This window comes from Eucyclogobius newberryi, unplaced genomic scaffold (genome assembly GCF_026437365.1).
Source record: "Eucyclogobius newberryi isolate DKJ021-1_F unplaced genomic scaffold, fEucNew1.0.hap1 SCAF_10, whole genome shotgun sequence".
Classification (NCBI taxonomy): Eukaryota; Metazoa; Chordata; class Actinopteri; order Gobiiformes; family Gobiidae; genus Eucyclogobius; species Eucyclogobius newberryi.
Genome location: NW_027315724.1, coordinates 4,716,395 through 4,740,207, shown reverse-complemented (window position 1 = coordinate 4,740,207; position 23,813 = coordinate 4,716,395). Strand labels below are relative to the sequence as shown.

The following is a 23,813-nucleotide window of genomic DNA, read 5'->3' as shown; positions in this document are numbered from 1 at the left end:
TAGTCCTGACTCTGGCACCAGCAGGAGGCCGGTCCATGTTTAGTCCTGACTCTGGCACCAGCAGGAGGCCGGTCCATGTTTTGTCCTGACTCTGGCACCAGCAGGAGGCCGGTCCCTGAGGTCCTCAGAGTCCGAGATGGTTCATATGGCACTAACATATCCAAGATGTACTTTGGTGCTAGGCCATGGAGAGACTTGTACACAAGCAGAGCTGCTTTAAAGTCTATTCTCTGAGCCACAGGAGCCAGTGCAGAGACCTGAGAACAGGACTAATGTGCTCATACTTCCTGGTTCTGGTCAGGACCCGAGCAGCAGCGTTCTGGATGTACTGCAGCTGTTTTACAGCTCGTTTGGAGAGGCCAGTGAGCAGGCCGTTACAGTAGTCTAATCTACTGGAGACAAACGCATGGATAAGTCTCTCTAAATCTGGTTTGGACACTATATTTTTGATTTTGGCAATGATTTTTAGATGGTAAAAAGCTGCTGATGTTATTGATTTGACGTGGCTGTTAAAGTTCAAGTCTGAGTTACTGACAAAAAATGTTAATTATTTTAAATGACTCAAGATACTTTGGATCACTTTTCACGATTGTAATGTTGTTAGAAAATGTTGGTATTTGTGCAAATCAAATATGTAATTGTCAATAAATAAATAAAAAAACCACGTTATTTTGAAAATCCTCCGATTGACAAAAATAAACCTTTTTCTTATGTTATGAATTTCTTCATATTAGTTGGTATGATCTTTATTCTCAAACATAAATTTCAGAAACTGCAATTCTCTCATTCTCATTTTTAAATGGACTTCAAAAACATAATTAACTCTTCAAACATCACACCAACAATCAAACTCTCTATTCGATTACTGATGTTTTTTCAGACGACTATTGTAAATCGATTATTATCATTGATTATTAAGAAATATATGTATATAATGCAGCATATAATGCAGTGTTTGTTCTACAGTTTGTACACTTGAACATTTGCACAATAATACGACATAAAGACTTTTAGCTCAGGCGTTCCGTTCGGACGCGCAAGAGCAAGGGTCCTTCGCCCGCTCATCGCGCATGCGCATGCTACGTCGCTGCCGTAGCTCTCCAGCAGCAGCAACAGCGGCGGCGGCGGCGGCGGCGGCGGCTCATAACCCGAGATCTGCGATGTTTTTCCTTCATCTAAAGTCCAATCTGCGCCTCGTCACTTCCACAAGATGAAGCGGCCCGTGTCCTGACTGTGCGGGGTAAGTACGCTCTCTCCCGGGAGGAAGTACGCTCTCTCCCGGCTGCGCTGCCCCGGAGCGTGCGGCCTCCTCTCCGGGGCAGAGGCTGGTGGAGCCGGCCTGGCCTCAGCACAAAGAGACTGAGGCTGAACTCTGAGCCTCATTTACAGACGTGGAGCTCCAGGCTCTTCACACACTTGTGTTCACACACTGTTTACTCCCCTGTTTACTCTTTGTGCCGCCTGTCGACAGCTGTGCTCGGGCTAAACATGGAGTCGTTGGTGTGGCTGTTACAGAATGTGTTTGTTACAGAATGCGTTTGTTACAGAATGTGTTTGTTACAGAATGTGTTTGTTACAGAATGTGTTTGTTACAGAATGTGTTTGTTACAGAATGTGTTTGTTACAGAATGTGTTTGTTACAGAATGTGTTTGTTACAGAATGCGTTTGTTACAGAATGTGTTTGTTACAGAATGTGTTTGTTACAGAATGTGTTTGTTACAGAATGTGTTTGTTACAGAATGTGTTTGTTACAGAATGTGTTTGTTACAGAATGTGTTTGTTACAGAATGCGTTTGTTACAGAATGTGTTTGTTACAGAATGTGTTTGTTACAGAATGTGTTTGTTACAGAATGTGTTTGTTACAGAATGTGTTTGTTACAGAATGTGTTTGTTACAGAATGCGTTTGTTACAGAATGTGTTTGTTACAGAATGTGTTTGTTACAGAATGCGTTTGTTACAGAATGCGTTTGTTACAGAATGTGTTTGTTACAGAATGTGTTTGTTACAGAATGTGTTTGTTACAGAATGCGGCTGTTACAGAATGTGTTTGTTACAGAATGCGGCTGTTACAGAATGCGTTTGTTACAGAATGCGTTTGTTACAGAATGCGTTTGTTACAGAATGTGTTTGTTACAGAATGTGTTTGTTACAGAATGTGTTTGTTACAGAATGTGTTTGTTACAGAATGTGTTTGTTACAGAATGCGTTTGTTACAGAATGCGTTTGTTACAGAATGCGTTTGTTACAGAATGCGTTTGTTACAGAATGCGTTTGTTACAGAATGTGTTTGTTACAGAATGCGGCTGTTACAGAATGCGTTTGTTACAGAATGCGTTTGTTACAGAATGCGTTTGTTACAGAATGTGTTTGTTACAGAATGTGTTTGTTACAGAATGTGTTTGTTACAGAATGTGTTTGTTACAGAATGTGTTTGTTACAGAATGCGTTTGTTACAGAATGCGTTTGTTACAGAATGCGTTTGTTACAGAATGCGTTTGTTACAGAATGCGTTTGTTACAGAATGCGTTTGTTACAGAATGCGGACGTCAGTGTGATGCAGGAGGTTTGTCTGAAGTGAGAACGATCGTCCGTCATGGATGAAACAGTGACTTGTGTCCAGAATAAAGGTCATTTCCGGCCTCTCTGCTCCAGGACGTCCAGACCCAGAGGACGAGGCGTGACTAGTTTACCATAATAAATAAATAAGATAAGATATTCCTTTATTGTCCACACATGGGAAAATGTTGGTGTTACAACGCAGTAGATACAGGGGAAAGGACAGATAACTTATAGGAAGTTTAAAAAACACTCTTAATAGAAGAACTCTTATAAACAAAAACAAAAACTCTTAACAAAACTCCTGTAAACAGGTCCGCTCATATTTTAATAGGGAATGGAGGGCAGAAAATAAAGATAAAATAATAATAATAAAAATAGCTGGCATAAGACAAATAATACTAATAATAATGGTAAAGTAAACACTCTAATTTACATCAGTTGTATGCACATGAATGACATTAATTGCGTGGGTAAATACGGGGGTATTCTGATCATCGTAAATGTTCTATTATGAACCGACTGCTTTTTCCAGGTGCCGAGTATTGAACTGTAACATAAGACAATTATATTATATTTTCGCAATTACATTGACAAAAAAACAATGCAATATTCATAATAGAAACGGATCCATTGACGTTCTGTTCAAAAGTGCTGAACTGTGACACATTATGGCATTTCACTGCAACAAGCGGCAAATCGGCAGTTACACGTTTTATTTTTGAATAGTTGCTGTGTGATGTTTTAGAACCCGACATGTTTGACTTGGAGTCTTAATTTATCAAATAATCTCATCTAAGTGGAGGGACAGGGCAGGCGAAACTCAGCTGCAGGACAATACAGGACGACTCAAACACGCAATACAACTTCAGGTAAATTAATGATGAGTTGGCACCGTTCTAACAAGGTAGAAAGCTCATATTTTTTATTCAAATAATTATATATTTTCAAAAATGTATTTAAGAAGTCACAATGTACAGTCCATGGGTTTTAGTCACGTGACTTATTTGTTGTCACCATAATTTTAAAGACATCACTGCCAGTTTTTGTCCACTGTAAGTTATGAATTAAAACATTTAAAATGAAAAGGGTTGATACTTAAGCTCAAAGTTATGAGCTTTGATTATCTATAGCAGCAGAAGTCGCTTACTACACTTAACAGCTACAGCTTTTGAAGACGGCTAAACTTCCTCTTCCACAAGTCCTCAAAGCTTTCAAGAGCACAGACTGTGTATGTGGATGAGTGATCAACCAGAACGGCGTAATCCCTCATTCTTCCAGGAGTATCTCATTGTAGAAAAAAGATTCAGTTGTCATCTGGACACTGTTTTTAGAAACCTAGATGATCTAATGGTGTCGTATGATGATGTTTGCCCTTTCACCTGTATCGACCTCTGAGGCAGTAGCAGCGGTTAGGACAAGACTGCTGATAGCACGATCCTTTCCTTTAAAATAGTGTCTGACACCTGAACACATCTGCAAACTACAGACAGATTCACGGCTGTGCAAAGGGCCCTCCTGTCTCCCATCGTGGCCAATTTCTACATGGAGCAGTTTGAAAAGAAGGCACTGACCTCCATTTCAGGCACTGCTCCAAGTCTTTGTTGCCGCTGTGTGGATGACACATTTGCGACAATCAAGAAACAAGAGCTTCTCAGAGCATATCAATGAGCCGAATATCAGGTTTACAAGAGAAGACGATAAAGAGAACCGTTTGGCCTTTGTTGATTCTTCTATCGGAGAAGAGGGCGGGAAGCTCCAGATTCAAAGTGTATATAGGCAATCTACACACACAGACCAGTACCTGCTCTTTGACTAACCACCCACTACAGCACAAGCTGAGGGTCAGGACACTACAACACAGAGCCCAAGAGGTGTCCACCAGCTCAGAGGGCAAGAGGAAAAACACATCCGGAATGCTCTCTCAGCCTGTAGATACCCGGCTTGGGCTCTTGACAAAGTGGTCCAAAAGAGGTCCAAAAATCAAGAAAAAGGGACAGAAGGGAAACAGAAAAAATGACGTATCTGTCCCATATGTCTCTGGACTGTCTGAAAAACTACAATGAATTTTTAGACAACACGAAATTCCCTTTTACCAATATTTTAAACCAGGCAACACTTTTAAGACCAAAACTGGTTCACCCTAATGACAAGACACTGCATTGGACAGAATATACTACATTGCTCTGTTTTTGTGTCTGTTTCTGTATCTTGTCCTTAGGGTGAACCAGTTTTGGTCTTAAAGAGCAGTACATAGTGAGACTAAACAGCCACTGCACAAGAGGCTTTATCAGCACAGAAGACACTGGAGTTCAGGACCACAGAGCGCCGTGCATCTTCATCTTAAAGACACAAACCACTCCATCGAAGACAGTGAGGAGAAGATTCTGAGCAGGAGAAAAGATGGTTAGAAAGAGGAGTTAAAGAGGCCATTTTTGTTCAAAAATAGAACCCCTCTTTCAACAGAAATTGAGGTTAAAGGTACAACCTACCTATTGTATATAATGTGTTTATTACAGGGCTGTTGGGATACTAAGAAGAGTAGACTCCAGTGAAACTGTAAACACCCCTTATCAGGAGGTCCAGATGACTACTACTGATTATTTTTCTACAGAACACCACAGTTGGGAGTTAGGCTCATTAAAACTCTGCAAGTAGGCTAATGTTTATTAGTAAGTAGCTACACAATAGAATCTAAATTAGCATTAGCCTGCTGCTAACTACTTGAAACAAATAGCAGCTCAGCCTCAGTTTGGAGTGATTTCTTGGTTTTTAAGGAGGTCTGACCTGCCAAAACAAACTCCCCAGTATTATATATATGAAAAAGGTGCATGTTTACAGGACACACACACACACACACACACACGCGCTTCATTTGGTGTCTAGTTGCCTCCATTTTTTTTAATTGAATATGGACATAGCATTGGACGAACCAGATGCAATGTTTTAAGTGTTATAGCGTAATATGCTAATTTTCTACACCTGTCCATAGGGCCAATTTAGAGTTGCCAATTTTCCCTAACGCATGTGTTTCATCTTTAATTCTTGACATTCTGATGACATGTACAGTTCATCCGGGAAGTATTCACAGCACCGCTTTTCACTTTTTCCACATTTTCTTATGTTCAGGGCTCAGATGAAGGATTTTCTCTTGTTTATCGGCGCTGCTAAACAATCCGTACATTTTTTTCAAATTTGTATAGCAATTTGATAAGTTGCATAGCAAAACATGAAGATGATTATTAAAATAATTATTTCAAATGTATTTGTAAATATTCTATTTTTAAAAATCCAACAAATTAACTTTTAAACACTTACATTTTTTCTAAATGAAACTGAAAACTTGCAAATAAAATCAGATGTTGAACAACTTAAAGGCGGTATGGACGATTTTTCGGCGATTTGAGAACGCAGGTGGAAGTGCACATGCCACTCCCCCGTGCACATGCCACTCCCCCGTGCTCATGCCACTCCCCCGTGCACATGCCACTCCCCGTGCTCATGCCACTCCCCCGTGCACATGCCACTCCCCCGTGCTCATGCCACTCCCTCCGTGCTCATGCCACTCCCCCGTGCACATGCCACTCCCCCGTGCTCATGCCACTCCCCCGTGCACATGCCACTCCCCCGTGCTCATGCCACTCCCCCGTGCACATGCCACTCCCCCGTGCACATGCCACTCCCCCGTGCTTATGCCACTCCCCCTTGCACATGCCACTCCCCCGTGCACATGCCACTCCCCCGTGCGGACCGATACAACACACACGTGCGTTTGTTTATTAGCGCAACGGAGCGCATCACATCTCTCGTCTCCCGTAGATTTCTGTCCACGTCTTTCTCCGTCTTCATTTTGCCCCGTACACTGAGGGAACTATATTATGATAGATCCATGCGCTTAGGCACACGGAAACGTGGGGACGAGCCTGACGCGGCTGCAGGTGAGCGGTAGGTGCGTTTTATGATTGATACGTGGCAGGACAAATGATTTATCCACGCCACGAGGAAATATGATAAAAAATTAGCTGAAAAAAATCGTCCATACCACCTTTTAAGTAACACCAAGTCAGATGGCCTTAATTACAACTTTCTTCCATATCGACATCAGATGACTGTTTGCATGAGTCTCATTTACATATTAATTGTTTTTACACAAGTTGCATATCATCACCAGAGTCGTCATGACGATGAGCTGTTTGTATCTTCTCTTGCGGCTCTGGATTTTTCAGACACAACACGTCTTGGTTTTGTCCTGGAAATGAGTGAGTTTGACCCCACATGCGATACTGCTTATTCTGAGCCCTGATGTTACAGCCTTTTTTCAATTATATTTGTAGCTCTTTTTATTCAAACAGAACACAAGACCGAGAACATGACACAGAACAAAATAAAACAAAATCAATGCATGGATTAAATAAAACCAATTTTACGGCACAACAAATGAGTCCCATCTACTTCACATTCTTAAAAAAGTAAGTCCCAAGTGTTTCTTTTTCCAGTTATAATTTGGGTCCAGTCGTTGATTGTCTTTGTAGTTTGAGTCATCCTTGGTAATTGCCTTTTTCCTGGAGTATGCTCAAAAGGTATACTTTTTTTGGTCCATGAGTGGGCTTTTGAGGCCCAAATACATAGTTGTGAAATCAAGTGGGATGGTAGCACTGATCACAGTCCAATATTTCTGAGCGACAGGATAGTCCCCAAAAACATGGTAATGGTGGGCCCTCCTGTCATGGGCCCTCCTGTCATGGCCCTCCTGTCATGGGCCCTCCTGTCATGGCCCTCCTGTCATGGGCCCTCCTGTCATGGCCCTCCTGTCATGGGCCTCCTGTCATGGGCCTCCTGTCATGGCCCTCCTGTCATGGCCCTCCTGTCATGGCCCTCCTGTCATGGCCCTCCTGTCATGGGCCTCCTGTCATGGGCCTCCTGTCATGGCCCTCCTGTCATGGCCCTCCTGTCATGGGCCCTCCTGTCATGGGCCCTCCTGTCATGGGCCCTCCTGTCATGGGCCTCCTGTCATGGGCCTCCTGTCATGGGCCCTCCTGTCATGGGCCCTCCTGTCATGGGCCTCCTGTCATGGGCCTCCTGTCATGGGCCTCCTGTCATGGGCCTCCTGTCATGGGCCTCCTGTCATGGGCCTCCTGTCATGGGCCTCCTGTCATGGGCCCTCCTGTCATGGGCCCTCCTGTCATGGGCCTCCTGGCATGGCCCTGCTGTCATGGGCCTCCTGTCATGGCCCTGCTGTCATGGCCCTGCTGTCATGGGCCTCCTGTCATGGGCCCTCCTGTCATGGGCCTGCTGTCATGGCCCTGCTGTCATGGGCCTCCTGTCATGGGCCTCCTGTCATGGGCCTCCTGTCATGGGCCTCCTGTCATGGGCCCTGCTGTCATGGGCCTCCTGTCATGGGCCCTCCTGTCATGGGCCTCCTGTCATGGGCCCTCCTGTCATGGGCCTCCTGTCATGGGCCCTCCTGTCATGGGCCTCCTGTCATGGGCCCTCCTGTCATGGGCCCTGCTGTCATGGGCCCTCCTGTCATGGGCCCTCCTGTCATGGGCCCTCCTGTCATGGGCCCTCCTGTCATGGGCCCTCCTGTCATGGGCGTCCTGTCATGGGCCCTCCTGTCATGGGCCCTCCTGTCATGGGCCTGCTGTCATGGGCCCTCCTGTCATGGGCCCTGCTGTCATGGGCCCTGCTGTCATGGGCCCTCCTCTCATGGGCCCTCCTGTCATGGGCCCTCCTCTCATGGGCCCTCCTGTCATGGGCCCTCCTGTCATGGGCCCTCCTGTCATGGGCCCTCCTGTCATGGGCCTCCTGTCATGGGCCCTCCTGTCATAGCCCTCCTGTCATGGGCCCTCCTGTCATGGGCCCTGCTGTCATTGGCCCTCCTGTCATGGGCCCTCCTGTCATTGGCCCTCCTGTCATTGGCCCTCCTGTCATGGGCCCTCCTGTCATGGGCCCTCCTGTCATGGGCCCTCCTGTCATTGGCCCTCCTGTCATGGGCCCTCCTGTCATGGGCCCTCCTGTCATGGGCCCTCCTGTCATGGGGCCTCCTGTCATGGGCCCTCCTGTCATGGGCCCTCCTGTCATGGGCCCTCCTGTCATGGGCCCTCCTGTCATGGGCCCTAACCTAACTAAAAAACTATTTTGGAGATAAAATATACCCCTCTCTTTACTTTTATAAAAAAGATCTAGAAAAATGTACTCTACTACTACTCATCTAAGTTAAAGGATTGAAATGTTTTGCCCAGATTTCTCTATTTTCCAGTTTCCATCCCCAACCAGCTATTCGATGAGAGGAATAAAACAATCTCAGGATAATATTGTAAGGCAAAAAAAATCTCAAAGTTCAAAACTCAACAGCTATCGAAAGAAAGGAGAAAAAAGACTTTCCGCTCAAATCGGAGTGTTGCTGTTCTGGTGTGATCCAGAATATGACATTCAATGGAAAAAATATTGAGAGTGGTGTTGTGCCAGGGATCCCTGTACAGGCCTTACTAGCAGATGATAAACGGTTGAGTCATTTGGATGCTGTGGAGAATCCTTGGAAATGTCTGATTACGACCTGGAAAGAGCTAATCATGACACATATCCTAAGCAAAGATGTTAAAATCTTAAACTGGTTTTATGATCAAAGTTTCGCACCTGACGGCACAGATTTGAGATTTTAAGTCTAGATATTAAAGGGTATTTTACCAGTATAAAAGAAAATCACATGAAAAGCTTTGATATGTTGAAAGAATCCTTTGGCCTTGGAGAACCAGGTCTTTTATAGATATTTACAAATTGGAAGTTATTATAATCAAGAAAATAAATGTGATGACCATTATTACTCCGACTGAAATATTTATCAAGGCCTATAAATCCGAACTTTCAATGGGAATAATCTGGACAATTACTCTACTAAATATATTAAAAACAAATGGGGAAGGGTGGGTACCCTTGTTTTGATGGACGAAGAGTGGGAAAATGTTTGTACATCCCAGTGGTTGAACACAAAATCACTCTGGAGGGAATTTTGTTGAATAAATGTGTAATTTTTTTTCATAACACCATGTTAAAAGTGCCCATCATTCACAAGGAAATGCTAACTGTGGCAGCCAGCAGGCAACCACTATCAGACGTTTTGGGACTGTCCTGTCGCTCAAAAAATATTGGACTGAAATGAACCATGCACTGCAGGGCCTCAAACCCCCTGCCAAACCTGCAGTTTATTGTCAGGTGCGGCCCGTATATGGACAAGTTTCTTCGTAAATATCGTGTACACGGCTTTTATTCAGGGGCGCTATATAGCCCGAGAAGTACGGTATTTGAACGACTTCCGGCTAAATATGCCATGATTTAGTTTCTTTGAATGTTTAGTATGTTTGTATTTTAGTTTTGCTCTCTGGTCAAGTTCTGTTGGGTTTGTGTGTTTATTCTCTAAAAAGGTTAAACTATTATCATTATTATTATTTTTTTAAATCAATAAATATGTCCGCTTTGCCCTCCTGACCAGCAGCACTCCTGAGTCATTGCCCTGTGAGTGACTTTTTCCGCTCTGTGAAATGATGTGTGTCCTGTTGTCTCTGTCCACAGTGTGGTGAGACGGCCCGGGCTCATGTGTTAGTAGTGGACCCCTGACATGCTGGCCTGTCTGCCGGCCTCTGGACACTCTGTTACCTCTCTTCTGTGCTCGCAGATGAACACTGGACCTCCGAGATGTAAGTGTCACATTTTAGTTAACCTTTTTTTTGGCGCTGTCGCCAATTTAGCCTTGAGCGGCTAGCTACATCCAGTAGTTCTCAGTCCACCGACCATGCGCATTATTGCTTTATCTTCCACCCAACTGCTCTGATCAATCAGAGCGAGAGCTGCTAGAATGGAGCATAGTAACCCAAAAGATTAAAAAGCAGTTTGATAAATTTTGAAGATTTTGAGAAAACTTTCATCTCAAAATAGGCAAAAATCTGCAAAAAATAAATAAAGTTATTAAAGCTGTAGGTTCCTGTCAGTTGAACACAAGCATTTTGTTTTTACATTGTGCTCCTTAGAACAAACGGAAACAAATATACAAGTAAACGGTATCGAGTGTAGACCCCGATCCCCACTGCTCAAAAACTCTATTAATGGAAGCACTCATCAGAAAAATGTCAACGTAGACAGTTGAAAGTTGGCAATAAAAGTAGGTAATGTCAGGACATTTAGAATGAAATATATAGGGTTAGCGCTTCACCGAAGCAGAAGAAGACCTCTTGGACATTATCGATGAGCTGCATGAAGCGGTTAAACTGTGGGTGGAGAATAAAAATATGAAGAGCAAGATTCTGGCTTGAGTCCAGCTCTTGCATGGACAATATCAGACTTGTGGGGGTTCCAGAGGGTGAAGAAGGAGACGATATGGAGGACTTCCTCCAGAAGATGATTCCGAAGCTTATATCCGACATTGGAGTTGTGGTCCCTTCCATTACTATAGAAAGAGAACATCGCCTGGGCCAATGAAGACCAAACAAACCGCACGTCCTGATAAAGGCCTCATCAAAAGCCGTTCTCTGATCGTTCTCCGCGCTGGTGTCCACGGCTCTCTGCGCCTTTCCCCGTGCATTTCCCCGTGCATTCTCCGCGCCGGTGTCCACGCGTTCTCCGCTGTTCTCTGCGCCAATGTCCGCTCGATGTCCAAACTTTGAACGTAGGGAACGAACCTGCCTGTAACAGGCTTTGCAGCGTTGGTGTGGGACAACCTCTCCTTACAATGTCTTGAGAAAGGCTTTATAAATATATCCTAGACCAAATCAATATATTTTCCTCCTTCCAACTAGAGCTGGGTTGAAAAAAAACGATTTTCCGATTTTTAATCGATTCGCATATTAATGACCGATTATCGATTCGTACGTCCAAAGATCGTTTTTTATATATATATATATATATATATATATATATATATATATATATATATAATAATTTTTTTTAAATTAAAATTATTTTCTACATTTCCCTCAGTGAACTTCAATCTACCTTCAAGAAAGATAATTCAGGACTCCTGGATTCTCTTTCTTGAAGGTAGATTGACCCTTAACCTTTCATCAGTCTTCCATCAGTAACTACCAATACTTGTAAGATTTACTGTTTAATATTGATATAATACTAGTTTTAATATGTTGCTTCTCTACACAGTCATGAAGTGAAGGAAACGGTTCAAATACATTTTTCATTTTTAATAACATTAACCCCCAGATCGAATTGATCGAATCGGAAATCAGATGGAAATCGGAGCGAATCGGATGGAATCTGAGAAATCGGGAAAAAAAATGATTTTGAAACGTAAAAATCGGAATCGAATCGATTCTTGAAATTTGAATCGAAACCCAGCTCTACTTCCACCATTGTGGGTCAAAAAAAACAGCTTAGTAGTACACGGATTAATTTGTCTGTCAAATCCAATTTCCTCGTTCTGCAGACCCCGCCCATAAAACCTGCTTCTCAATATTGGTGATCCAATCAAAAGACGTGCACGTGATGCACCTGCTGCTCCTGTGTAACAGCAACAGACGTACAAGAGCCAACTCTGAAGCTGATTGGTTGACACATCATTTCCATTTACTATAAGCTACAAGCACCAGCTCTGTTGAGTCTGAAGGCCTCGGCAGATTTTAGATCCCTGGCAACACATGACTGCTGAATACAGTGGCGGGCCGTGGGTCTGGGGCTTGGGCCTTCAATGAGGTCATACACAGTCCCACCCGAATAAATCCACCTCTTATTACATCATATTACCATCATTGTGATGCCATGGCTCTAGACACTATACATTTAGACACAAACGCAGTTTAAACAGGCGTTGCCTCACCTTCTCTGTGCCGATGTCTGTGTGTTCTCCGCTTGTTCTCCACATCGTTCTCTGTGCGTGCTTAACGCAGGTGTCCGCTCCGTGAGTGCTTAACGCAGGTGTCCGCTCCGTGAGTGCTTAACGCAGGTGTCCGCTCCGTGCGTGCTTAACGCAGGTGTCCGCTCCGTGCGTGCTTAACGCAGGTGTCCGCTCCGTGAGTGCTTAACGCACATGTCCGCTCCGTGCGTGCTTAACGCAGGTGTCCGCTCCGTGAGTGCTTAACGCAGGTGTCCGCTCCGTGCGTGCTTAACGCAGGTGTCCGCTCCGTGAGTGCTTAACGCAGGTGTCCGCTCCGTGAGTGCTTAACGCAGGTGTCCGCTCCGTGCGTGCTTAACGCAGGTGTCCGCTCCGTGAGTGCTTAACGCAGGTGTCCGCTCCGTGCGTGCTTAACGCAGGTGTCCGCTCCGTGCGTGCTTAACGCAGGTGTCCGCTCCGTGAGTGCTTAACGCAGGTGTCCGCTCCGTGAGTGCTTAACGCAGGTGTCCGCTCCGTGCGTGCTTAACGCAGGTGTCCGCTCCGTGAGTGCTTAACGCAGGTGTCCGCTCCGTGAGTGCTTAACGCAGGTGTCCGCTCCGTGAGTGCTTAACGCAGGTGTCCGCTCCGTGAGTGCTTAACGCAGGTGTCCGCTCCGTGAGTGCTTAACGCAGGTGTCCGCTCCGTGCGTGCTTAACGCAGGTGTCCGCTCCGTGAGTGCTTAACGCAGGTGTCCGCTCCGTGAGTGCTTAACGCAGGTGTCCGCTCCGTGCGTGCTTAACGCAGGTGTCCGCTCCCTGAGTGCTTAACGCAGGTGTCCGCTCCGTGCGTGCTTAACGCAGGTGTCCGCTCCGTGAGTGCTTAACGCAGGTGTCCGCTCCGTGAGTGCTTAACGCAGGTGTCCGCTCCGTGCGTGCTTAACGCAGGTGTCCGCTCCGTGCGTGCTTAACGCAGGTGTCCGTGCATTTTCCAGCAAATGTCCACGGGTTCTCCACGCCATTCTCCGCTCGTTGTCGCCGCGTTTTCAACGCGCCATGTCCAAACTCTGAAAGTGGGGAACAAACCAGCCTGTAACAGCGTCTGCGTAGGAAGACCTCTCCTTACAATGTCTAAATTTTCTTGAAAAGTTCATCTTGAGAAAGGCATTATAATTATATCGATATATTGTCCTCCTTCCACATTGTGGGTTGAAAAACAGCTTAGTAATACACGGATTAATGTCTGTCACATCCAGTTTCCTCGTTCAGAGTTTCTGAGGTTTCGCATAGCCCCGCCCATAGGACCTGCTTCTCAATATTGGTGATCCAATCAAAAGACATGCACGTGATGCACCTGCTGCTCCTGTGTAACAGCAACAGACGTACAAGTGCCAACTCTGAAGCTGATTGGTTGACACATCATTTTCATTTCCATTTACTATAAGCTACAAGCACCAGCTCATGACGGCAACACATGACGGCTGAATATGATTGGATAAAAGCTCTAACATAAAGACCAGCCTCAAAATCTGAACCTGGGGCAGAAGCAGTGCAACAAGAGGAAAGCAATGAAATGAAGAGTATTACTCTTACTTTGGGGAATAATGTAATAAATATTTATTACATTATTACACACATATATTTTTTTTTTTAAATTATATTCTGATTATGTTTATGCTAGCAGAGAAGGCGTTGCTGACCCTCACGGCCCACCACTGGGTGGTCTGCAGTTTAGGACCTGCCACATTGAAATGAGACTTTCTTGGCCAGACCTGACCCACGGTTCAAAGGACAACCATGCATGACTATTGTGGAACATATTTCTGCGTTTCTCGCCTTCGCTACCAAATTAAAGGATAGCGGCGTACAAAAGGTCGATTGAAATATCTTAAAATCGGGAATTAGTCTCCCGATTGGGTTGATCGAGACCTTTTCCGTCATTGACTGTTGAAGCCTGACCCCTGGACTGTAGAAGCCTGACCCCTGGACTGTAGAAGCCTGACCCCTGGACTGTAGAAGCCTGACCCCTGGACTGTAGAAGCCTGACCCCTGGACTGTAGAAGCCTGACCCCTGGACTGTAGAAGCCTGACCCCTGGACTGTAGAAGCCTGACCCCTGGACTGTAGAAGCATGACCCCTGGACTGTAGAAGCATGACCCCTGGACTGTAGAAGCCTGACCCCTGGACTGTTGAAGCATGACCCCTGGACTGTAGAAGCATGACCCCTGGACTGTAGAAGCATGACCCCTGGACTGTAGAAGCATGACCCCTGGACTGTAGAAGCCTGACCCCTGGACTGTTGAAGCCTGACCCCTGGCGGTCACTCTGAGTAAAAAAAATGGCAAAAGTTTGATCTTTTTTTTTTTTGCCTTCAAAGTAAAAAATAATTTACTGACCGACCCACTTGAAAAATGTTGGGTCGGGTTACAGCAAACAGACAGGCTGAGCCTTAGTTTTTAAAAGGTCAGACATTTTTTAATCACATTCTTTACCCTGGGCCTTCAGCCCGGCTCGCACTCACCCGTCCTCCTGACGTGAAAACACCTGTCGGCGCGCTGACGCCGTGGCTGCGGCTCACACCGAGCTCACACGAGGTTCAGGTTCTGAGTTAGATCCCATCCAAAGAATTAATCCAAATACTGCTATAGTGCCACTTCAAGTTTGTTTATATGATGCGGATAAGCTAGAGCTCCGGCTCCGCCCTCACATTTTCCTCATTCCTTTGCCTGATGTTACACACGGTTCTTGTACAGGCAAAGGGGAGATGCATCTTTCAGGACATTTGGTGTGCTTGACAAAAGTGTATTGTGAACGCAAACCAACCCAACCAGAGACAGTGTTGCAACTTTGGTCCCCAATCCCCTAAAATAATCCTGACAGTTGACCTGGTCTCAAGTGCTTGTTAGCCACGTTGGTGAAACAGAACGGAGGATTTGATGGACTAATTGATTGCTCAAATAAACTACGATTTGGGACTTCTTTGGGAGTTGGCACAATGACCTCTTATTTTCCGTTATTCCATTTCCTGATTACACATTAAAGGCGCAATGGACGATTTTTCGTCGATTTGAGAACGCAGGCGGAAGTGCGCATGCCACTCCCCCGTGCTCATGCCACTCCCCCGTGCACATTCCACTCCCCCGTGTGGACTGATACAACACACACGTGCGTTTGTTTATCAGTGCGACGGATCACATCGCATCTCTCGTCTCCCGTAGATTTCCGTGTCTTCTGAGCTCGAACTGTCTTTCTCAGTCCTAATTCCGTCCCGTACGCTGAGGGAACTGTATTATGATAGATCAATGCGCTTAGACACGCGGAACCGTGCTGCTCTCGAGGGACGAGCCACACGCGGCTGCAGGTGAGCGATAGGTGCGTTTTATGATTGACACGTGGCAGGACTAATTGGCCGTCCACGCCACCAGGAAATAAGACTCAAATTTGGGCCAAAAAAATCGTCCATTCAACCTTTAAGTCTAGTTTCCTTGAGGAAAAACGAATGAGACAATTCATTTGATGGGTTGGGTTTATGGAAATGTTTATGGTATGTTCTGACAGCTTGTGTTTCTTTCAGGGGAAACCACACAGAAGATGAGATCTCCGAGCTTTCCCAGCCCTGCAGAGTTGGATGCGTATGCTAAGAAAGTTGCCAACAGCCCTCTGACCATCCAGATATTCCCCAATAGTGTCAAAGTTCCTCAGAGGAAGCACGTACGACGTACGGTCAACGGCCTGGACACGTCTTCTCAGCGCCACAGCCCCTACTCCTCTCAGCTGAGTGCCAGCGCTGGCCTTCTGGCTGTGCTCAGGACTCCTGTCAAACAGCTACACACTAATCGTGCTAGAACCCCCCAGAAATCAGCCATGAACCTCCACAGTGGCCCCTATGGCCCTCCGGGCACTCTGAACAGTACTCACATGCAGGGCACTTCTCAACAGCCCCCCCTCACACACCCTATGGGCCTTCAACAGACCCCTCAGACCCTTCCCCAGACCTTACAACAAACTGTGCAGCATCCGCCGACCCTGCAGCACAGGGGAATGCCCCACCCAGGGCCCCTGCAGCAGCAGAGCCTATCCCACCACCAGACTGTCCAGAAGCCAGTGTATCCTCAGGGGCTCCAGAGACAACAGAGTGTGCCCCAGCCTCAGCAGTGTGCTCCCCCACCTCAACAAGCACCGCAGCTGCACACACTCAGGCATCATGGCCCTGCTCTGCCCCATACAACCCCTCATAATGTCCCTCACAGTTTAGCCCTCAATGGTCTAGTCACTCAACCACAGGAGCTGCACCACATGCCCCAGCTCAACATGACACATCAGACCCACCCTCAAACTATGACCACTGTAAGACCATCTACACACTCCCCAGCAGGGCCTCAGCCTGGACCCCATGGAACACATCCAAGACCACACGGGCTAGTACGTCCAGCACCTCAACCTGGAGGACTACACCCAGGACCTCCAGCACCTCAACCTGGAGGACTACACCCAGGGCCTCCAGCACCTCAACCTGGAGGACTACACCCAGGGCCTCCAGCACCTCAACCTGGAGGACTACACCCAGGACCTCCAGCACCTCAACCAGGAGTATCTCAGCAGGGTTCCCCTAGAGGACCTCAACCAATGGGGTCTGGAGGACTACAACCTTGCCCCTCAGGAGGTCCGCAGCAGCCCCCGCCAAGAACACCACACCCAGACCCCCCTGAAGGAACTTATTTCATGGGCGATACTGCTCAGCAGACTCCCCAGGGTCACTACGGGCCTCGTAAACTGCCCGATGCAGATGCCCCTCCAAATGTGACTGTGTCTACCTCCACTATCCCACTGTCCATGGCAACCAGCCTGCACCAGAGCCGCCCTGCAGACCTGAGCAGTATCGTGCTGCAGATAAACCAGCTGTGCCAGGCTCGTGCGGGCATGGGCGGCACCTCTGTGTGCGAGGGCCAGATCGCCAACCCCAGCCCCATCAGCCGCAACCTGCTGATTAACGCCAGCTCTAGAGTGGCCCACCCCTCTAGCCTGGGTTCAGCCAACAACTTCCATGTGGGGGTAGGTTTGGACAAGGCCCCTGGTAACCCCGGGCCCTCTCTGCATGTGCAGCCTAACATGTGTGCCCCTAATGGGCTGCAAAGCTTTCATAGTGACCAAGACAAGGTTCAGAGCCTCCTCCAGCGCTCCTGGGCCCAGCATCAGCTGGTTCACATGCAGCAGCCTCCGGAAGAGTCTCACCCATGTAAGGCCCCCCGTTTGGAGTCCCCTGCTGACTGTAGCTTTGCCCCTGCTCAGAACCTCAACTATGCCCATAAAGTGCCTGGCTCTGGCCAGTCCTTCCCACTCAAACACCAGGACAAAAGCCACGCCTCTCCCCCTCGCTGCTCTGGGAACTCTCTGTCTTACATGGAGGCACAGTGCCTGCAGTATCCCTGGGGCCCGCCTCTAGAACGGCCAGGTTTTCAGGGCCCTCGTGCAGGTACCACGGATAGATTTCCCGGGCAAAAGTACAAACCAGGGAAGGAGGAGCTTGGCGTTCAGCCCAAGCTAATGCCCAATCTTGAGTTCCTGCCAAGGAACTTCCAGATGCCACGCTTTGGCGATCAGAGCTTGGATGTGCGGGGCCCGGGACAGGAGCCTGGCCCTAGGGAGCCTCTGCATGGACATCATCCTGGGTATAGATGAATGTAGACTACTACTGAGGCAGAGCTTTCTGCACCCGATCATATACTCTTCTCCTCATCAGAACACATGTCTTTGACGCTTCATGAACAGCACAAAAGTGACACTTTTTTGTTGTGGAACATTTACACAACAGTGAGTCTCTAAATATGCAGATTTAGCACGTGTCTCTGTGGCCTTACTCTGCAAACAGAATCCAGAACGTGGCTACATGACTGCTGGCCTTTGAGTCATCTCTGACGGTTTGATCTAGGGCTGGCCAAAACTTTATTTATTTTAATTATTTTTCCTTGCTGTGGACGATTACAATTTTCATGGATTTCAATGAAAGTCATGGTTGACTGCTGCTCTTTAATACAAGGGAAATATGCCTCCCATTTATAAAGCCTGTATGTCTGTGGGCTATGTGTCTATTGTGAAGTGCTTTTATTGGCTATAAGATTTTTGTTTGTATTTTCATCTTTTCAACTTTTGTTCTCTAAATTCTCTATTGGCCTAATTCAATCCACTTCATGCTGACTTCACCCCCTGCACAGCTCTGCACAGCTCTGCACAGCTCTGCACAGCCCTGCACAGCCCTGCACAGCCCTGCACAGCCCTGCACAGCCCTGCACAGCTCTGCACAGTTGCTCTGCTCCATCAGAAGCACTCATTTCATGTCTAATGTTTTAAAGCCCAGACGGTGTCGTCACTGATACTCACACTGGAGAAAGGGCTTTTTCTCAGTTGAGATTAGTTGCGGACTGTAAGTTTAGTTTCAAAACCTTAATTGTGCACCGGGCGCTTGCAGATGGCTCTTGTCACATGATAAGGCTCATCAGAGGCATTGCGGTCAAAGCAGCTGCATTGACCATAACGACTCACTGGCTAAATGGACACTAGGTTTTAAGTGTGTACTTTCTGTGAAAGTGCTTGGCCGCTCTGTGCCCCTCACCGCAGGTGCCCTCCATTTTAAGTTTGAATCGTTGTTCCGCATAGTTGATTATTAAAAACCCAAATTAATTGATTTAATTCAATTTATCGCCCAGCCCTAGTTTGAACCTATGGAACAGGACCCTCGGATGCAGTGACTGTTGGAATAGAAAAGTGTTCTTCGGGTTCTTTGCTTCACTGTGTTTAAGTGGGAAAAGATGGAAGTGCAGTCTTCAGAAAAAGCCTTACATCGTGATTATCCTGCTGAAAAACTTTGATTCCTGATTATGTACTATTGAAATGTTATAATTAACGTGTACGCTGCACATTGTCTCTCTCTCAGCTTTTAGGTTGAGGGTTCAATGCCCGGGCTCTGGATCCCACGTGCCCCGCCCTGTTACTGTGAGTCCTCTTCCCCTGCTCCCACCAAAGACTCTGCCTCAGGCTCATAGGGGACAGGAAAATACTTCAAAATTGAAGATGTTTCTAGAGAGTGAATTTAGCAGCAGCGTCAGAACTGCCCATTGTTATGCTTGATTAACGTGACTAAGAATGTCCAAATACTGTGCTTTCTTTCCAGTCGTAGCACTCGAGCAGGACTCAAGCCACGGGTTAAATACCGGGAGTGTCTGATTTCGAAAAAAATAAATAAACATAACACAAAAATTGTACTATTTATTGTAATAATCCAAACTATTTGTTTTCTTGGATTAAGAATATATGTCCAGGTATAAACCGTATAAGACTGTTATATTCAATTGTTTAATGTTATATTTGATGGACCTGTGAGCAAAATGGTCACATCCTGTCTTCGAGTCCTCTTTAGTATGTGTGCTGTAGTACGTGTGCTGTAGTGCGCGTGCTGTAGTGTGCGCGTGCTGTAGTGCGCGTGCTGTAGTGTGCGCGTGCTGTAGTGCGCGTGCGCTGTAGTACGCGCGCTGTAGTACGCGCGCTGTAGTGCGCGTGCTGTAGTGCGCGTGCTGTAGTGCGCGTGCTGTAGTACGCGTGCTGTTGCTGTAGTACGTGTGCGTGCTGTAGTGCGCGTGCTGTAGTGCGCGTGCTGTAGTACGCGTGCTGTTGCTGTAGTACGTGTGCGTGCTGTAGTGCGTGCTGCTGTAGTGCGCGTGCTGTAGTGTGCGTGCTGTAGTGCGCGTGCTGTAGTGCGCGTGCTGTAGTGCGCGTGCTGTAGTGCGCGTGCTGGCTGTAGTGCGCGTGCTGTAGTGCGCGTGCTGTAGTGCGCGTGCGCGTGCTGTAGTGCGCGTGCTGTAGTACGTGTGCGTGCTGTAGTGCGTGCTGCTGTAGTGCGCGTGCTGTAGTGCGCGTGCTGTAGTACGTGTGCGTGCTGTAGTGCGTGCTGCTGTAGTGCGCGTGCTGTAGTGCGTGCTGCTGTAGTGCGTGCTGCTGTAGTGCGTGCTGCTGTAGTGCGCGTGCTGTAGTGCGCGTGCTGTAGTGCGCGTGCTGGCTGTAGTGCGCGTGCTGTAGTGCGCGTGCTGTAGTGCGCGTGCGCGTGCTGTAGTACGTGTGCGTGCTGTAGTGCGTGCTGCTGTAGTGCGCGTGCTGTAGTGCGTGCTGCTGTAGTGCGTGCTGCTGTAGTGCGTGCTGCTGTAGTGCGCGTGCTGTAGTGCGCGTGCTGTAGTGCGCGTGCTGTAGTGCGCGTGCTGTTGCTGTAGTACGTGTGCTGTAGCTGTAGTGCGCGTGCTGTAGTGCGTGCTGCTGTAGTGCGCGTGCCGTAGTGCGCGTGCCGTAGTACGTGTGCGCGTGCCGTAGTACGCGTGCGCGTGCTGTAGTATGTGTACTTTTGAGTTTGAGTCCATTTGAAGGCGTCCTGTGGAGTTAGTAGTTTCACCTGCAGGTGCTGTAACACGGGGCGGGGCACCATTCTTTTGTTTTTTCATTTACCATTTGCCGCTACCTGAAAAGTACCATTTCTGAAACCAGTGCAACTATAAACCAAGTATAACACAAAACTATTATATTCACAAATTGATGAATTAACAAAGATATCTTGATTAAAAATATCCTTTGACCATAATGTTTAAGCGATTCATCAAAGATGTGCAAACGTTTGCTGTGTCTAGTTCAAGCATCGCACCAACATGAAAGGAACTGTAAAGCTTCCCACAAAAGTGCATTTAGACATATACAAAGTAATATCTACTTCAAATGACTTAATTTAGGACAATGTTTAGTTGGTATTTTTTTATATTTGATAAACAAATAAAATACAATTTACTCAAATAAAGCTCAAATGTTCTTGGTTACACTTAATATTAAAATGTTGCATATCCAAACAACAATTTATATTTTTTTGCTTTAGCTCCTCCCTCTACCGGCCGGTATCCTTCTGTTTGAACAGATTAAATATTGAATGGTTGACGCCCTTATACTACATACTACATACCACATAACTGGTACTGAACGACTGCAAGAGCTCAGAGTCTGTTGTGGCTTTAGTAAGAGTCGAGGTAAATGTACTTCTACTGAAAGCTATTATCAAAATGCACTGCAAAAAAGGAATATTTGTTATGACTTGAATTCAACATATTAATCTTCATTTGAGAAATGATACCTATTTTAGATTTTTAAACTTATTGGGTCTAAATTATTTGACTTGTTTCAATCTTTTAAATATATTGTTTAAAGTGGCTGTCTGCAGTTATTTCCATGTAATAAAGTATCTGTTTTGCCCCAGTACACACACATTGTACATGCAGCTCTTTGGGTCAAAATGAGACCTCTGTTTGTTCTCCCTGAAATGTGCTGTTAGTGTGCCACAAGTGAGCACAGCACCGTTTAAAGCTGAATCTGCCACTTATGTCAGGAAATTGCATATACAATAAGACAAAAACAACATAAATTCATGTACATTTATGTTTGCATACAATTAGCAGGAAAATATTTCAAAAATGGCTAAATATAAATGATACTTTTACAAATTAAATGCATCCAAACTATTAATTATCATTACAAAAATGTATTGATATTCTGAATTTAAGGTATTTTTATTCAAGTAGCTATTCCTTTTAGCAGAGGTGACTGAAGGTGTAGCACATGTGTAGCACATGTGTAGTCTTTTGTTTTAAATAACGTAAACTGCTTCTTGTATTTGTGTAAAATATATATTATATATATATATATTATATATATATATATACATACACATACACACACAGTGTTTTATTTTTTTTTGGTGCTTTATTTTTTCCCTTGTTTATGTGCCCCGCCCCTTTAAAGCTGCTATTGATGGGATTTTAAGCCACGCCCTTTGCTGTGCCTCAGACGACTGCACAATGAGAAAAAACATGTATACAAATATTCATCAACTATATTGAATATTGATTTCTTTTAATTGACGATTTTGACACTGTTCCAAGCTTAATTCAATTAAAACAATAAAATGTTTGTTAGTCAAGTTGTGTTAGAACTGTAAATATTTTATGGTAATTTCATTGGATCATTTTTATTTGTGATATGGATGAAAATGGTGATAAGTCTAACTTGAGCATAAATGTGCAGCACTGAACACGGAGTATGAGCCATGTTGGATACGCTCACATGACCACAACACTTACGCTGCTGCAAACGCCATGAAGCAGTTCGGTGTGGGCCATAATGATAAACAATAATCTTGTATCATAATTCTATTGAATCACAATTTTCTATATTGTGTCCAAAGGTCCTAATGCTAAAAAGTGTTTTTTTTTTCTGTACCAGCTTGTACAGTGTACACATGATCTCATTAGCCTGTGGTAAATATGTATTATAGTCTTACATCTGTCATTAAGGTGCAATAAATAGCTGTTCAAAAGGATTCCTCAAAATACGAGGAATTTACGAGCAAGGAACACATTGTTCTAACAGTTTTAAACATTAATAAGTAAAACTGGTGACATGATTGAACAAATAAAATATATCTGTTGTGTAATTTATATAGATTTTAGGCCTTGTCTAAATGAAATGAGCTTTGAACTGGGAAGTAAAAGTATAAACTTCACAAAAATAGTCAAACTAAGACAGAGTGTTAAATATACTTAGTAGTCTAATCTGTCATATGCACTTTTAACGTCATCTGGTGGCACTTCATGGGGCCCCTCAGTCCCTCTGAAGGAACAATAATATACAGAGACATTTAGCTCATTTAAAAACGTTTCGCACCAGATTCATTTCCATCTTCCTCAACGTCTCATTCAAGTGTTCTTTGTTGTTGAATTTTATGTCACAATCAGGATAGTGTAGCTTCTCTTCTTTTTTTCCCTTTCTAAACTAAAGCTTCTCTTTTCTTCTACCAATTTTTTTTTACATTCATATGGGAATAGCAAGGAATGCAAAGATCGTTTTAAAAGCCTGAATAATGCATAATTTACGACCTTTAATAGGCTGATGGCATAGACCTGCATCAAAGTGAACGTCCCAATCACCATTCAGCCTCTCCAGAACGGAAGATCACATCACAATAAGTTTGTGACTTCACTGACTAATGTATGTCCTGTGAGAGCGCTGTTGTGGTGGAACTGGAGCTGAGTGGCCCTTGTCTGAGCTCGTCCCTCACCACTGCCCTTGAACACTCTGCTTTTGGTCACGCCCTCAAGAGAGTGGCCATAGGAAACCGCTTGGGTCTCTTAATTATGTGGGAGGAACAATAATAATCATGACATTTTTTCCCCATTTGAAAGACTTGAGGTGGTTTGACCTGGTTTCTGGTTGATATTGATGTCATTACTTTAAGTTTTCACATTAAACAAACACTGGCACACGGTTCTATACTTTCTCTGTGTTGCTACATATGTAATAATTATAGGAGTAGGTTTTTATTATTGTCTTTTTTAGTAGTTCAAATCCGGTTCAACGTTTGGGCTTTT

At 45.4% G+C, this 23,813-nt stretch overlaps 1 protein-coding gene across 1 annotated transcript; it reads left to right on the top strand.

Annotated features, from left to right (window-relative positions):
- Positions 1-1,148: 1,148 nt before the first annotated feature.
- On the top strand, positions 1,149-19,678 carry LOC140373539 (protein FAM222B-like). Its single transcript, XM_072460084.1, has 3 exons — positions 1,149-1,240; positions 10,129-10,253; positions 15,941-19,678. The coding sequence occupies exons 2-3, from the start codon at positions 10,175-10,177 to the stop codon at positions 18,043-18,045; spliced, it is 2,184 nt and encodes a 727-aa protein (XP_072316185.1). The 5' UTR covers positions 1,149-1,240; positions 10,129-10,174; the 3' UTR covers positions 18,046-19,678.
- Positions 19,679-23,813: the final 4,135 nt, after the last annotated feature.